We start from the raw sequence: 13546 nt of genomic DNA on the forward strand, positions 1-13546 counted from the left end.
CGAGAACAGCATAATCTCTACTTTCAACAGCACAAGCCGGCACAGACGCAGCAGTAACGAATGATGGGGGTTTCATCGTTTGTGCTTTTTTTAGGGGGGCCAACTTCATAGAGTTCGTTTAGGTCGGAGTGACCACACGTCTGTGCTTCTCAAACACCTGGCTTAGTCCTGATGTTCTCTTCCTGTGTCAGGAGCATAAGGAAAACTGCAGGACACAGTGATGCTCACCACAATCCCATATTTATTCAACAAGCAGTAGCAACAGGAATGGAAAAGATGTTTTAACATGTCAGAAATGAGACCCTCTTCGACTATTAAAGAAAAGCTTCTGATCTGGATGAGGTGACCATCTGAGCTGACATTTCTAGGGACACCAACAGATTTTCACTGTCTGAGGACCAATAGTGGAGCTGATTTTAGACTTTTGTAGCTCCTTGGTCTTCAGTTATATCTGTCGGTGCCAGATATTCAGACACAAAATAAATCATGAGGTGAAAAGGAAAAGTAGAAAAAGAGTTATGTTGGGGCAAATGTTCTTCATTTCAGTTTGTCTTTGTGCAGAACTAGTAGTGTAAGAAGGTCTTCTCGGCGCTCAGTCATTCATCGCCCTCAAGATATTTCTTTGCAGCATACGTCGCAGCAGCTCCAGCAGCTGCTGTTTTGTACACTGCTATCCCGGTGCCTTGCAGAAGAAAGAGAATCTGGTCAGTGATGTGCTAGTGCAGTATTTCGGATCTCTATAATCTCTTCCTTCTGCACAGGGTCTATCTGTGTCTTTTGATTTTGTAGCATCTTAGCTCTGAGTGCATGAATTGCACCACCAGTTTTTCAAGCTTAACACGTTCTGCAGTGCCTCCTAGCTGGCAGGGAGGGAGAGACACATGCAGACCCTGGGAGTTGCGGCCCCTGGTGTGGACTCTTGCTGTTGTACCTTTGAACAAGGCAGCATCCTTGAGTCCGCTCATCTGTACAAATGGGTCCCAGTCTGCCTCGCACAGAACAAACTGGACAATGCTGCAGGCTGGTATGGACCTTGCCCAGTGAAGGTCTAGCCAGTAGCCACACAGAATCTCTCAGCATCAGGCCTATCAGCTGTGGCAGGTGTAGCCATCAGACAGGACTGGTGGGACCCCTCCCCCCGCACTGTCGCACACAGAGAAGACCTCCCCGAGTCCTCCTGTTGCTGATTCTAGGCCACTGCTTACCTGCGGATTGTAGGGCAGCCACCACGCCCCCCAACGCTACTCCTCCGCCATTGGCTATGGCCGCGGATGACATCATCTGGGCCGCCAGGGATCCGGCGGCGATGCCCGCCGAGGTGAACCCGGCCGCCCCCAGCGCCACAGGGGCGACTGCCACGGCGACCACTGAGCACGGAAACGGACCAGTTACTGCCTGGGGGGGGTCATCCTTCCGGAAGTGTCAGCTGCCTAGTGAGCCTCAGCTCTTTTCGGTTGTTTGAAAAGCAGTTCTGAACAACAAGAGGCTGTGCGTTTGGTAGCTAGACGCCTACTGATTCCTTCAAGGGAAAAGGGTGCCGACTACATTCAAGGCGTTATGAAATAATCATTCTTCAATCTAAAAGGTATCGAGGGGAAAATAGTCTATTATATACACACACACAACACTCTCTAAGTAGTACAAGACATTTCAAATGGAATAGTCTTTGGCAGTTTAGCACCAGTACATAAGTACAAGTAAGATAAGATCAGATCACTTCATTGGCCATATACAATTTCTTGTATGAGGAATTTGTCTTTTCACAGACCCCAGCTTGCTCTCCATGAGACACACAGACAGGGAGAGAAGCTGGGGGTCAGAGCGCAGGGTCAGCCATTTATATGGCGCCCCTGGAGCAGTTGGGGTTAAGGGCTTGGCTCAGGGGCATCACTTACACTCAGTGTATGGTCTGCTTGTACAGCAGCTCCAGGACCATTTTCAGCGCTGCACAGTGAGCAGTAGATGTTGTTCCACTGTCTTTGCTGTATGTCAGCCTGCTCCTCCCCGCAGGAGTCCAGCTCTAACACTCGCTGCTCCTCTTGGGTGCGGGGCTTAAGAGGGTGTCCTTACAGTACATCCTGCTGTGGTTTTTAGGGTGATGTCAAATAACCGTTGGGCCCCAGAGCAAGGCCCTTAACCCCAGCTGCTCCAGGGGCGCTGTACAATGGCTGACCCTGCGCTCTGACCCTCAGCTTCTCTCCCTGCCTGTGTGTCTCATGGAGAGCAGGCTGGTCTGTGAAAAGACAAATTCCTAATGCAAGAAATTGTATAGGGCCACTAAAGTGATGTTATGTTATATGTTATAACCTGTTCAAAATCAAATCATGTCATTCTCACCTCCACCAGCGGCTGCAATCCCAATATCAGTCCAAGACCACCGGCTCTTTTCCTCTAGAGAACACAAATTACACACGTCACTGAAGATCCTAGACAAGTGCTCTTTTATTCCCAGCCTGCAGAGCAGGGAACAGGTGAGGAAGGGCTTGTGGTTCCAGAGGTAAAATGAAAGGAAATGTTAGAAATTCAAGCAGTCAGACTAGAGGTCCAGAAAGAGAGGACTTTCTGGGAAAACAAGTAAGAAAGCAACCCTATGATAACAGGACACCAAACTTTCAACATGAAAATAGACAAGCGCCCCTGTCAAAGCAATTATAAGCATCTGATCAACTAAATCCTAGTTAGTGACTGTTATAGTACTGTAACGCATGCGGCCACCATAGTGGGTTGTTCGAGCCGGCTGACCAGCGCGGTGACGTCACCGCCCTTCCCTGTGAACAGCAGGGACCCCCGCTGACGGGAGATTTCCCTTTAGCTCAAAAGGGCTGGGTCCCTGTTGAATGACGCCGGAAGCCCGGGTTCGAGTCCCCGACCCCCGGGGGGCGGCGACCTGAGGCGACAGAGGCGAGGGCGCCCACGTGAACCCCGGAGCGCTACAGTACAATGATTAAGCTTCAATGTGCACGCTGTGCGATTCCTTCATTTCCTTCTCCGTGTGTTTTGGACTAGAAAGCTGCAGTCGTCCAATTTGCATGTCATGTGATAAAAGTGACATTTGCATGACTGAAAATCAGCTGTGCCGTGTCTGCTCTTCCCAGATCAAGTCCTGTCGTGCATTAACCAATGAACCAATCACCCTGCTAGTCTGCGTCATAAGAACCAGTTTAGCCAGTTTAGCTGCCAAATAATTGCATGTTTCATGTCACGTTTGTAACTGAATTGTGTACAGAAAATTCTAATCCGAGGGGTTCTTACTTTAAAAAAATGGATAGTTTATACTGCAAACACATAGATAATAGCCCCAGCGCGCAGTCATTTCAAATATAATTCATTCAGGTGCGTTCAGTAATGATTACAAGCTGTTCTTCAACATTTCAGGTTTATAGCAGCGTGACAGTTGCAATGTTGTTTCAGTTTTTTTAAAAAAGATTTAAACAAATGAACCCCAGCACCCACACATCCTCACAGCACCACACCGCTACCTTTTGCGACAGCGGCCGAGCAGATCATGGCGGCCAGGAGCAGCGCGTACGTCTTCTGCGACATTTCGGACAGCAGGACTGGAGCGGACCACCACACGCTGCGCTGTCGCCGCTATATATGGTGGCACAACGGGGAGGACCCGGTGACAACATTTTACAGAATCGAAACTTAAGATGTTGAGGGCTACAAACAGGGCAGAGCGAATCTCCTGCAGGCCCCAGGCGAACTAACGCCCCCCGCTGTCACACAAATGCATTTTCAGTCCGCCCGCACACATGTGTGTCTCTATAATCCCCAAGGGGCAATTTGTTTCACCGCAGCAGACCATATAAATAAAACACACAAACACACAACACACACAGACACGAGCGAGAGGATCCGCTGTTGAGCAGGGATATGGCCTCAGGTTCAAAGGAGAACTGGAACCTGTTTGTTTTTAAGGTGGGAAACGTGCATCTGTGTTCAGAGGGGAGTAGTTGTGATTCGTTCAGCAAAGGGTGCGAGGAGTCCACTAGGATGGACCGTGCTTCACCCACAGCTCGTGGCTGCTGGATGTGGGGTGGACCTGCAGGATCAGCACCAGTGACTTTCTTACTCCTCGGAGTCTCATTCCCAAACCAGCAGATCAGGGCAAAAGATAAAGCACATTCAATACAAGATTGATAAAACCCGTTCAGCAACCAATTATCAACTTTAAAATGCCCCATCTTCCTTACGAAAAATAGCCACTATTTTTCTGAACATAAAAAGTCTTGTGAAACGTGGGAACACTGGAATGAGTGGGCCTCTACGGCTAATTACGCCATTAATTAAATCGTAAATGAAATGATTTTATTCTCAGTTCCTAATTATCATACAATGCTGTTGGAATATTGTGCGATTGTTTTTAACACCTTCAACTGTACGGTGAAGAAGTATGAATACATTTCTATCCACGTTTATGGCCAACAGAACTAAGCTTTTCTGCGGGAGCCTTTTTTACAATTTAACAGCATTCAACCGGCTGCTTGTCTTAAATCATTGTTAGAACATTTCACGGGATACAGCAATTATTGTCGTAAGACACCTCTCTTCAAGGCATATTCAGTTTACATACTGTATGATGCCCATTATTTGACACAACTACAGTCGGAGCAGCGTTCAAGCGATGTTGTACGCTAATGTTATCGTGAGCGAAATTGAATTTATGATGTCACTAATGGGGACGTAATCCATATACATATATTAAATTACGAAATAAAGGCAACAATTGTATTAGAAGAAAACCACGTTTTATTCTTTTTTTTTCTCAAGTGAACGTTTCACTAACTTAATCAAAATCCAAGGAGACTAAAATGCTGTTCTTAATGGCTAATTTAGTTTTTCTTTCATTTCTGTTGGTCGGAGACGGTTTTTCAGAAGTGCCATGACAGGGAGAGAGCGCTCCTCCAGATCAGCTACAGTTTTGGTGAACAAAGGCGTTTCCGCGTTTCGAGAATAGTTAAGTGTTAGCATTGTAATTGAGCTGCAGCTACAAGAAACTCGCGAATATCGTCTACCCCAGCGATTAAAACCCCCCACAAAACCTTACACTTATTTGCACTTATCAAAATAAAATCAATCGCTTCACCCAGCCACATAAATTGATTGTGACTATGCTAGTTTAGGTCATCATAAAATGACCGCAGAAGCATTTCATTTTTGAGGTTGTCCGCACCGACTGGTTTAACTCGTACTGTATATCTGAGCCTCTCTGGGAATCGGATTTTGACATGTACCCTAAACCAAACGTTATGAGTGGGAAACAATCAAGACCGATTGATCAAAGCTCTTGAAAAATAAATGAGATTCAATAATGCTCGGTGTCAACTTTTGATAAGACCGACTCAGTTTTCGGGTACATTTTCCGCGTGGAATGCAGCGCCATCCAGCCCCCAGAGAGTTTCCGGAAAAAAAAATCAGTTAGGAGCAGAAAACCACCCGTCCTACAACGGACTTGGGTCCCAATTTCCAGCGCTGATCTGAAAAATTGTTTAATTAGAATGTGAACGTTACCCCCCATACGGGGTGTCAACTGAGCATTTGCGATCTATATCTGAGCCTCTCTGGGCATCGGATTTTGACATGTTCCCCAAACCTTTAGGTTTGCAGATATACTAAAGGTAATACTAAAGGTATTAGTTGGAAAGAATCAAGACCGTTGATCAAAGCTCTTGCAATTAAATGAGATTCAGTAATCCTTGGTGACAATTGTTGATCCCACAGACTCAGTTTCAGGATACAACTACCGCCCGGTGCACCGCACCAGCCAGGCCCCAGAGAGTTTCTGCAAAAAACAAATTTAAGATTGGACTCCTAAACCACCCGTCCTAAACCTGACTTGGGCCGCAAAATCCAGCGCTGAGCTTAAAGATTGTCTAAGTAGTGTGTGAATGCGAACCCTAACCCTACCTGGGGTGTCCACTGAGCGTTTCCGCGAACTAAGTTGAATGAGACTGTAAGCTGTGGAAATGGGAAGGAATGGAGGAGGACAGACACGTGAACAAAGTTCGACAATGTGTTGATAAACACCTCCTTTGAGTGAACGAGAAACTGGCCACTGTGAAATGCCTGACCTGGATATCTGAGAACAGAACTTTCTGTCCCCTAGCTCTCGATCAGCAGGGTGTGGAGAGTGTGCTGTGCTGGTTATTTTGCTCACGACTAAATAAATAACAGCACAGGACGTAAGACATGGCCCATCTACAGCGATCGTGTCCAGCCTGAGGTGAACTGGGGCTCCTCGTGGGCAAGAGGAAGGGTGGGGAGCTGTGAGAGAGCTCTCGCTGAAGCACCTTGATTACCGAAGGACAGGCCGAAGGGTTCTTCTGAATAACATGTCCACGGCACAGGCGCACACTGTGTGAAGAGAAACCGTGCACCGGGAAAGAGAGGGTCCTGGAAATCTGTGCAAGAGGAGCCGTGCCAGCGGAGTGCGTCCCGATCAGGTCGGAGGCTCTCTCTCTCTCTCGCTGTGAGCGCGGGTTCTGCCCACAAGCGGATCCCGAGACCGCGGCGTGTCTCAGCAGGTACTGTATCTCGCAAGAAACAGAGCTTCTCAGCAAGAGGCAGGTGGTGACCATGTGATCCCAGTGTGACCAGAACCTTTCGCTTACGAAAAATAGCCGGTTTTTCTGAACATAAAAAGTCTTGTGAAACGTGGGAACACTGGAATGAGTGGGTCTCTACGGCTAATTACGCCATTAATTAAATCGTAAATGAAATGATTTAATTCTCAGTTCCTAATTATCATACAATGCTGTTGGAATATTGTGCGATTGTTTTTAACACCTTCAACTGTACGGCGAAGAAGTATGAATACATTTCTATCCACGTTTATGGCCAACAGAACTAAGCTTTTCTGCGGGAGCCTTTTTTACAATTTAACAGCATTCAACCGGCTGCTTGTCTTAAATCATTGTTAGAACATTTCACGGGATACAGCAATTATTGTCGTAAGACACCTCTCTTCAAGGCATATTCAGTTTACATACTGTATGATGCCCATTATTTGACACAACTACAGTCGGAGCAGCGTTCAAGCGATGGTGTACGCTAATGTTATCGTGAGCGAAATTGAATTTATGATGGCACTAATGGGGACGTAATCCATATACATATATTAAATTACGAAATAAAGGCAACAATTGTATTAGAAGAAAACCACGTTTTATTCTTTTTTTTTCTCAAGTGAACGTTTCACTAACTTAATCAAAATCCAAGGAGACTAAAATGCTGTTCTTAATGGCTAATTTAGTTTTTCTTTCATTTCTGTTGGTCGGAGACGGTTTTTCAGAAGTGCCATGACAGGGAGAGAGCGCTCCTCCAGATCAGCCACACCTTTGGTGAACAAAGGCGTTTCCGCGTTTCGAGAATAGTTAAGTGTTAGCATTCTAATTGAGCTGCAGCTACAAGAAACTCGCGAATATCGTCTACCCCAGCGATTAAAACCCCCCACAAAACCTTACACTTATTTGCACTTATCAAAATAAAATCAATCGCTTCACCCAGCCACATAAATTGATTGTGACTATGCTAGTTTAGGTCATCATAAAATGACCGCAGAAGCATTTCATTTTTGAGGTTGTCCGCACCGACTGGTTTAACTCGTACTGTATATCTGAGCCTCTCTGGGAATCGGATTTTGACATGTACCCTAAACCAAACGTTATGAGTGGGAAACAATCAAGACCGATTGATCAAAGCTCTTGAAAAATAAATGAGATTCAATAATGCTCGGTGTCAACTTTTGATAAGACCGACTCAGTTTTCGGGTACATTTACCGCGTGGAGTGCAGCGCCATCCAGCCCCCAGAGAGTTTCCGTAAAAAAAAATCAGTTAGGAGCAGAAAACCACCCGTCCTACAACGGACTTGGGCCCCAATTTCCAGCGCTGATCTGAAAAATTGTTTAATTAGAATGTGAACGTTACCCCCCATACGGGGTGTCAACTGAGCATTTGCAATCTATATCTGAGCCTCTCTGGGCATCGGATTTTGACATGTTCCCCAAACCTTTAGGTTTGCAGATATACTAAAGGTAATACTAAAGGTATTAGTTGGAAAGAATCAAGACCGTTGATCAAAGCTCTTGCAATTAAATGAGATTCAGTAATCCTTGGTGACAATTGTTGATCCCACAGACTCAGTTTCAGGATACAACTACCGCCCGGTGCACCGCACCAGCCAGGCCCCAGAGAGTTTCTGCAAAAAACAAATTTAAGATTGGTCTCCTAAACCACCCGTCCTAAACCTGACTTGGGCCCCAAAATCCAGCGCTGAGCTTAAAGATTGTCTAAGTAGTGTGTGAATGCGAACCCTAACCCTACCTGGGGTGTCCACTGAGCGTTTCCGCGAACTAAGTTGAATGAGACTGTAAGCTGTGGAAATGGGAAGGAATGGAGGAGGACAGACACGTGAACAAAGTTCGACAATGTGTTGATAAACACCTCCTTTGAGTGAACGAGAAACTGGCCACTGTGAAATGCCTGACCTGGATATCTGAGCACAGAACTTTCTGTCCCCTAGCTCTCGATCAGCAGGGTGTGGAGAGTGTGCTGTGCTGGTTATTTTGCTCACGACTAAATAAATAACAGCACAGGACGTAAGACATGGCCCATCTACAGCGATCGTGTCCAGCCTGAGGTGAACTGGGGCTCCTCGTGGGCAAGAGGAAGGGTGGGGAGCTGTGAGAGAGCTCTCGCTGAAGCACCTTGATTACCGAAGGACAGGCCGAAGGGTTCTTCTGAATAACATGTCCACGGCACAGGCGCACACTGTGTGAAGAGAAACCGTGCACCGGGAAAGAGAGGGTCCTGGAAATCTGTGCAAGAGGAGCCGTGCCAGCGGAGTGCGTCCCGATCAGGTCGGAGGCTCTCTCTCTCTCTCGCTGTGAGCGCGGGTTCTGCCCACAAGCGGATCCCGAGACCGCGGCGTGTCTCAGCAGGTACTGTATCTCGCAAGAAACAGAGCTTCTCAGCAAGAGGCAGGTGGTGACCATGTGATCCCAGTGTGACCAGAACCTTTCGCTTACGAAAAATAGCCGGTTTTTCTGAACATAAAAAGTCTTGTGAAACGTGGGAACACTGGAATGAGTGGGTCTCTACGGCTAATTACGCCATTAATTAAATCGTAAATGAAATGATTTAATTCTCAGTTCCTAATTATCATACAATGCTGTTGGAATATTGTGCGATTGTTTTTAACACCTTCAACTGTACGGCGAAGAAGTATGAATACATTTCTATCCACGTTTATGGCCAACAGAACTAAGCTTTTCTGCGGGAGCCTTTTTTACAATTTAACAGCATTCAACCGGCTGCTTGTCTTAAATCATTGTTAGAACATTTCACGGGATACAGCAATTATTGTCGTAAGACACCTCTCTTCAAGGCATATTCAGTTTACATACTGTATGATGCCCATTATTTGACACAACTACAGTCGGAGCAGCGTTCAAGCGATGGTGTACGCTAATGTTATCGTGAGCGAAATTGAATTTATGATGGCACTAATGGGGACGTAATCCATATACATATATTAAATTACGAAATAAAGGCAACAATTGTATTAGAAGAAAACCACGTTTTATTCTTTTTTTTTCTCAAGTGAACGTTTCACTAACTTAATCAAAATCCAAGGAGACTAAAATGCTGTTCTTAATGGCTAATTTAGTTTTTCTTTCATTTCTGTTGGTCGGAGACGGTTTTTCAGAAGTGCCATGACAGGGAGAGAGCGCTCCTCCAGATCAGCCACACCTTTGGTGAACAAAGGCGTTTCCGCGTTTCGAGAATAGTTAAGTGTTAGCATTCTAATTGAGCTGCAGCTACAAGAAACTCGCGAATATCGTCTACCCCAGCGATTAAAACCCCCCACAAAACCTTACACTTATTTGCACTTATCAAAATAAAATCAATCGCTTCACCCAGCCACATAAATTGATTGTGACTATGCTAGTTTAGGTCATCATAAAATGACCGCAGAAGCATTTCATTTTTGAGGTTGTCCGCACCGACTGGTTTAACTCGTACTGTATATCTGAGCCTCTCTGGGAATCGGATTTTGACATGTACCCTAAACCAAACGTTATGAGTGGGAAACAATCAAGACCGATTGATCAAAGCTCTTGAAAAATAAATGAGATTCAATAATGCTCGGTGTCAACTTTTGATAAGACCGACTCAGTTTTCGGGTACATTTACCGCGTGGAGTGCAGCGCCATCCAGCCCCCAGAGAGTTTCCGTAAAAAAAAATCAGTTAGGAGCAGAAAACCACCCGTCCTACAACGGACTTGGGCCCCAATTTCCAGCGCTGATCTGAAAAATTGTTTAATTAGAATGTGAACGTTACCCCCCATACGGGGTGTCAACTGAGCATTTGCAATCTATATCTGAGCCTCTCTGGGCATCGGATTTTGACATGTTCCCCAAACCTTTAGGTTTGCAGATATACTAAAGGTAATACTAAAGGTATTAGTTGGAAAGAATCAAGACCGTTGATCAAAGCTCTTGCAATTAAATGAGATTCAGTAATCCTTGGTGACAATTGTTGATCCCACAGACTCAGTTTCAGGATACAACTACCGCCCGGTGCACCGCACCAGCCAGGCCCCAGAGAGTTTCTGCAAAAAACAAATTTAAGATTGGTCTCCTAAACCACCCGTCCTAAACCTGACTTGGGCCCCAAAATCCAGCGCTGAGCTTAAAGATTGTCTAAGTAGTGTGTGAATGCGAACCCTAACCCTACCTGGGGTGTCCACTGAGCGTTTCCGCGAACTAAGTTGAATGAGACTGTAAGCTGTGGAAATGGGAAGGAATGGAGGAGGACAGACACGTGAACAAAGTTCGACAATGTGTTGATAAACACCTCCTTTGAGTGAACGAGAAACTGGCCACTGTGAAATGCCTGACCTGGATATCTGAGCACAGAACTTTCTGTCCCCTAGCTCTCGATCAGCAGGGTGTGGAGAGTGTGCTGTGCTGGTTATTTTGCTCACGACTAAATAAATAACAGCACAGGACGTAAGACATGGCCCATCTACAGCGATCGTGTCCAGCCTGAGGTGAACTGGGGCTCCTCGTGGGCAAGAGGAAGGGTGGGGAGCTGTGAGAGAGCTCTCGCTGAAGCACCTTGATTACCGAAGGACAGGCCGAAGGGTTCTTCTGAATAACATGTCCACGGCACAGGCGCACACTGTGTGAAGAGAAACCGTGCACCGGGAAAGAGAGGGTCCTGGAAATCTGTGCAAGAGGAGCCGTGCCAGCGGAGTGCGTCCCGATCAGGTCGGAGGCTCTCTCTCTCTCTCGCTGTGAGCGCGGGTTCTGCCCACAAGCGGATCCCGAGACCGCGGCGTGTCTCAGCAGGTACTGTATCTCGCAAGAAACAGAGCTTCTCAGCAAGAGGCAGGTGGTGACCATGTGATCCCAGTGTGACCAGAACCTTTCGCTTACGAAAAATAGCCGGTTTTTCTGAACATAAAAAGTCTTGTGAAACGTGTGAACACTGGAATGAGTGGGCCTCTACGGCTAATTACGCCATTAATTAAATCGTAAATGAAATGATTTAATTCTCAGTTCCTAATTATCATACAATGCTGTTGGAATATTGTGCGATTGTTTTTAACACCTTCAACTGTACGGCGAAGAAGTATGAATACATTTCTATCCACGTTTATGGCCAACAGAACTAAGCTTTTCTGCGGGAGCCTTTTTTACAATTTAACAGCATTCAACCGGCTGCTTGTCTTAAATCATTGTTAGAACATTTCACGGGATACAGCAATTATTGTCGTAAGACACCTCTCTTCAAGGCATATTCAGTTTACATACTGTATGATGCCCATTATTTGACACAACTACAGTCGGAGCAGCGTTCAAGCGATGTTGTACGCTAATGTTATCGTGAGCGAAATTGAATTTATGATGGCACTAATGGGGACGTAATCCATATACATATATTAAATTACGAAATAAAGGCAACAATTGTATTAGAAGAAAACCACGTTTTATTCTTTTTTTTTCTCAAGTGAACGTTTCACTAACTTAATCAAAATCCAAGGAGACTAAAATGCTGTTCTTAATGGCTAATTTAGTTTTTCTTTCATTTCTGTTGGTCGGAGACGGTTTTTCAGAAGTGCCATGAAAGGGAGAGAGCGCTCCTCCAGATCAGCCACAGTTTTGGTGAACAAAGGCGTTTCCGCGTTTCGAGAATAGTTAAGTGTTAGCATTCTAATTGAGCTGCAGCTACAAGAAACTCGCGAATATCGTCTACCCCAGCGATTAAAACCCCCCACAAAACCTTACACTTATTTGCACTTATCAAAATAAAATCAATCGCTTCACCCAGCCACATAAATTGATTGTGACTATGCTAGTTTAGGTCATCATAAAATGACCGCAGAAGCATTTCATTTTTGAGGTTGTCCGCACCGACTGGTTTAACTCGTACTGTATATCTGAGCCTCTCTGGGAATCGGATTTTGACATGTACCCTAAACCAAACGTTATGAGTGGGAAACAATCAAGACCGATTGATCAAAGCTCTTGAAAAATAAATGAGATTCAATAATGCTCGGTGTCAACTTTTGATAAGACCGACTCAGTTTTCGGGTACATTTACCGCGTGGAGTGCAGCGCCATCCAGCCCCCAGAGAGTTTCCGTAAAAAAAAATCAGTTAGGAGCAGAAAACCACTCGTCCTACACCGGGCTTAGGTCCCAATTTCCAGCGCTGATCTGAAAAATTGTTTAATTAGAATGTGAACGTTACCCCCCATACGGGGTGTCAACTGAGCATTTGCAATCTATATCTGAGCCTCTCTGGGCATCGGATTTTGACATGTTCCCCAAACCTTTAGGTTTGCAGATATACTAAAGGTAATACTAAAGGTATTAGTTGGAAAGAATCAAGACCGTTGATCAAAGCTCTTGCAATTAAATGAGATTCAGTAATCCTTGGTGACAATTGTTGATCCCACAGACTCAGTTTCAGGATACAACTACCGCCCGGTGCACCGCACCAGCCAGGCCCCAGAGAGTTTCTGCAAAAAACAAATTTAAGATTGGACTCCTAAACCACCCGTCCTAAACCTGACTTGGGCCGCAAAATCCAGCGCTGAGCTTAAAGATTGTCTAAGTAGTGTGTGAATGCGAACCCTAACCCTACCTGGGGTGTCCACTGAGCGTTTCCGCGAACTAAGTTGAATGAGACTGTAAGCTGTGGAAATGGGAAGGAATGGAGGAGGACAGACACGTGAACAAAGTTCGACAATGTGTTGATAAACACCTCCTTTGAGTGAACGAGAAACTGGCCACTGTGAAATGCCTGACCTGGATATCTGAGCACAGAACTTTCTGTCCCCTAGCTCTCGATCAGCAGGGTGTGGAGAGTGTGCTGTGCTGGTTATTTTGCTCACGACTAAATAAATAACAGCACAGGACGTAAGACATGGCCCATCTACAGCGATCGTGTCCAGCCTGAGGTGAACTGGGGCTCCTCGTGGGCAAGAGGAAGGGTGGGGAGCTGTGAGAGAGCTCTCGCTGAAGCACCTTGA

The 13546-nt window shown here is 45.7% G+C and overlaps 1 protein-coding gene across 1 annotated transcript; it reads right to left on the reverse strand.

The window, feature by feature from the left end:
* Positions 1-221: 221 nt before the first annotated feature.
* LOC102686519 (interferon alpha-inducible protein 27-like protein 2A) lies at positions 222-3589 on the reverse strand. The gene is made up of 4 exons (XM_015360091.2): positions 3480-3589; positions 2338-2391; positions 1206-1367; positions 222-682 (listed from the first exon to the last, which is right to left on the reverse strand). Exons 1-4 carry the CDS (start codon positions 3541-3543, stop codon positions 597-599), a joined length of 366 nt encoding a protein of 121 aa, XP_015215577.2. The 5' UTR covers positions 3544-3589; the 3' UTR covers positions 222-596.
* Between the last annotated feature and the right edge of the window lie 9957 nt (positions 3590-13546).

This window comes from Lepisosteus oculatus, chromosome 3 (genome assembly GCF_040954835.1).
Source record: "Lepisosteus oculatus isolate fLepOcu1 chromosome 3, fLepOcu1.hap2, whole genome shotgun sequence".
NCBI lineage: Eukaryota > Metazoa > Chordata > Actinopteri > Semionotiformes > Lepisosteidae > Lepisosteus > Lepisosteus oculatus.

Excerpts from the sequence above, each read along its gene's own strand:
- LOC102686519 (XM_015360091.2), bottom strand. The coding sequence starts at position 3,543 with ATGTCGCAGAAGACGTACGCGCTGCTCCTGGCCGCCATGATCTGCTCG. Across the intron at positions 2,392-3,479 it reads CTCGGCCGCTGTCGCAAAAG|AGGAAAAGAGCCGGTGGTCT; the intron begins GTAGCGGTGTGG and ends TGTGTTCTCTAG. Across the intron at positions 683-1,205 it reads GGCTGCCCTACAATCCGCAG|GCACCGGGATAGCAGTGTAC; the intron begins GTAAGCAGTGGC and ends TTCTTCTGCAAG.